The sequence below is a fragment of the Rhagoletis pomonella genome, unplaced genomic scaffold (assembly GCF_013731165.1).
Source record: "Rhagoletis pomonella isolate Grant_MI unplaced genomic scaffold, Rhpom_1.0 Rhpom_scaffold_00013, whole genome shotgun sequence".
In the NCBI taxonomy this organism is placed as follows: domain Eukaryota; kingdom Metazoa; phylum Arthropoda; class Insecta; order Diptera; family Tephritidae; genus Rhagoletis; species Rhagoletis pomonella.
In genome coordinates this window covers 23,426,989-23,429,298 of record NW_023458567.1, presented here as the reverse complement: position 1 = coordinate 23,429,298, position 2,310 = coordinate 23,426,989, and the positions used below count along the sequence as shown (strand labels likewise).

The following is a 2,310-nucleotide window of genomic DNA, read 5'->3' as shown; positions in this document are numbered from 1 at the left end:
ACTTAGCAAACAAGTCGGTAGGATATATAACGTCCAGCCGTTTCTGAGGAACGTATAATTTTAACTACTTGGCCACGTTTTAAACCAAAGTAACGCGCCACCGGGTCACCTGCTTGTATACGCATTAACATATTTTCTTTTAGTTTATAACGTGCCAACAATTCTTGTTTTTCCTCCGGGGTCATAACTACGTGCTCAGGCACCAACTCGTGTTCGGTTATGTTGATCAATAGCTCCGATTCAAGGAATTGCTCCAGTATGTACTTGGGTGCCATGTCAACTAAAGATTGTTTGGCTGATGGTGTCATACCCGCTTGAACTACCACAATCGCGCGATGGATGTTCTCTTCTTGCATTCTTGTACAATAGGTTTTGATAGTTTTTATACCAATTTTTGGTTCATCCGGAAAGAAAACAAACATTTGATCCGTCGGATCATCGTTGTGTGCTACCAAAACAATGAGATCCGAACGTGCTGGTCGTTTTTCGCTTGGTTTGTCACCAAACATTTCCTTAAATTGCTCCAAGGTTTGATCCAATTCATCTTGTGTTACGAGATATCCACGATCATGGCTCAGTTGCATTATAGTTTTGCGGATACGCCAAAGCTTGTAAGTTTCCGCCTCATCATCCATTTTAAACAAACACGCTTACTTTTGAAAGTTAAATACGAAATGTTCACAGCCTTCTGCTCCACAATGCGATGAGCGAAATAATTGTCACTTTGACAACTAATTCTGGAAATGCCAACTACCCCTTTCAACTTCACTTAATCGATTTTTAAAAATATCGATATATCAAAAGTTGAATACGCTTGACCTCGAACTCCATACTGAGCGAATTATACCATTCAATTGGGGTGTTCACAGTTCGTTCCAAATTGTGTCTGAAAATGTAGACGTCTACATTTTGAGACATCTTTATAACATGTCCCCACCAAAAAGTTAACCATCTCAAATCGAACTTAACCACATCACTAACTATTGCTGTCCACACTGCGGTTTGAGGTTTAACGCAGTACAAATGTAGAGAACAGTGTTCGGAGCTCCAAAACTCGATTCAGGACTAAAAATCTGGGCAAAAACAAATTTTGCTTACTAGATTGAATTTTTTATTTTCGTTTGTGACATTAATTGTTTGACTAAAATATTTTCTATTCATGCAAAAATAAGAACGCGAGGCAATGTAAGGATAATATGTTACATATTTAGGTAATATTTAGCATTTTCTATAAAGTAGAACGTTTCTAACACTTAATTTTTTAAAGAGCAATAGGATCTAAACCTTTTCTACTTTAAATAAATTTTATTCTACATATATTTTTTAACAACTTAAATATAGTTCTGCATCCGCCAATTTCTACAGCCATACATCAAAAAATAACGAAGTTACTTTATTGACGCATTACCATGAAAGAGTTACTTTTTAACAGTGTGATTTGGCTTACTTTCAATATTTTTACTGAAACCGGTGGTGAACACTCAAAAAATGGCCCTAATACCATGTCCCCACCAAAAAGTTAACCATCTCAAATCGAACTTAACCACTTCACTAACTATTGCTGTCCACACTGCGGTTTGAGGTTTATAACACAGTACAAATGTAAACAGTGTTCGGACTTCCAAAAATCGATTCAGGACTAAATTGCTGCAAAAATCGGAGCAAAAACAAATTTTCCGTACTAGATTGAATTTTTGTTTCTGACATTAATTGTTTGACTAAAATATTTTCTATTCATGCAAAATAAGTACGCGAGGCAATGTAAGGATATGTTACATATTTAGGTAATTTTTAGCATTTTCTATATAGTAGAACGTATCTAACACTTAATTTTTAAAAAAGCAAACCTTTTCTACTTTATATAAATTTTATTCTACATATATTTTTTACCAACTTAAGTAAAGTTCTGCATCCGCCAATTTGTACAGCCATACATCAAAAAATAGCGAAGTTACTTTATTGACGCTTTGCTATGAAAGAGTTACTTTTTAACAGTGAGATTTGGCTAACTTTGAATTTGTTTACTGAAACCAGTGGTGAACACTCAAAACACGGCCCCAAGAGGGGCATAACATGAATTAAAAAACGGAATAGATTTGAAGTCAAGCGGAGTAGAGGACTTGATTTCAAATATTTTTAAAAACCGGAGTAAATCTAATCTGATTTTAGCTGAGTCCAAACTATAGTAGGGAACGAATTCTTTACATTTTAACGCTAATGACCCACAGATGGCGGGAAAACACAGGGTTGTATCAGACTTTCAAGTGGGTAATCGGCATATACAACTCAATAGCCATAACTACGTGGTTA

General features: G+C 35.5%; 1 protein-coding gene across 1 annotated transcript; it reads right to left on the bottom strand.

The window, feature by feature from the left end:
* Positions 1-757, bottom strand: LOC118749004 (DNA-directed RNA polymerases I, II, and III subunit RPABC1). Its single transcript, XM_036483786.1, has one exon. It carries the CDS (start codon positions 633-635, stop codon positions 3-5), a length of 633 nt encoding a protein of 210 aa, XP_036339679.1. The 5' UTR covers positions 636-757; the 3' UTR covers positions 1-2.
* Between the last annotated feature and the right edge of the window lie 1,553 nt (positions 758-2,310).

Coding starts and splice junctions, on each gene's coding strand:
- LOC118749004 (XM_036483786.1), bottom strand. CDS start 635: ATGGATGATGAGGCGGAAACTTACAAGCTTTGGCGTATCCGCAAAACT.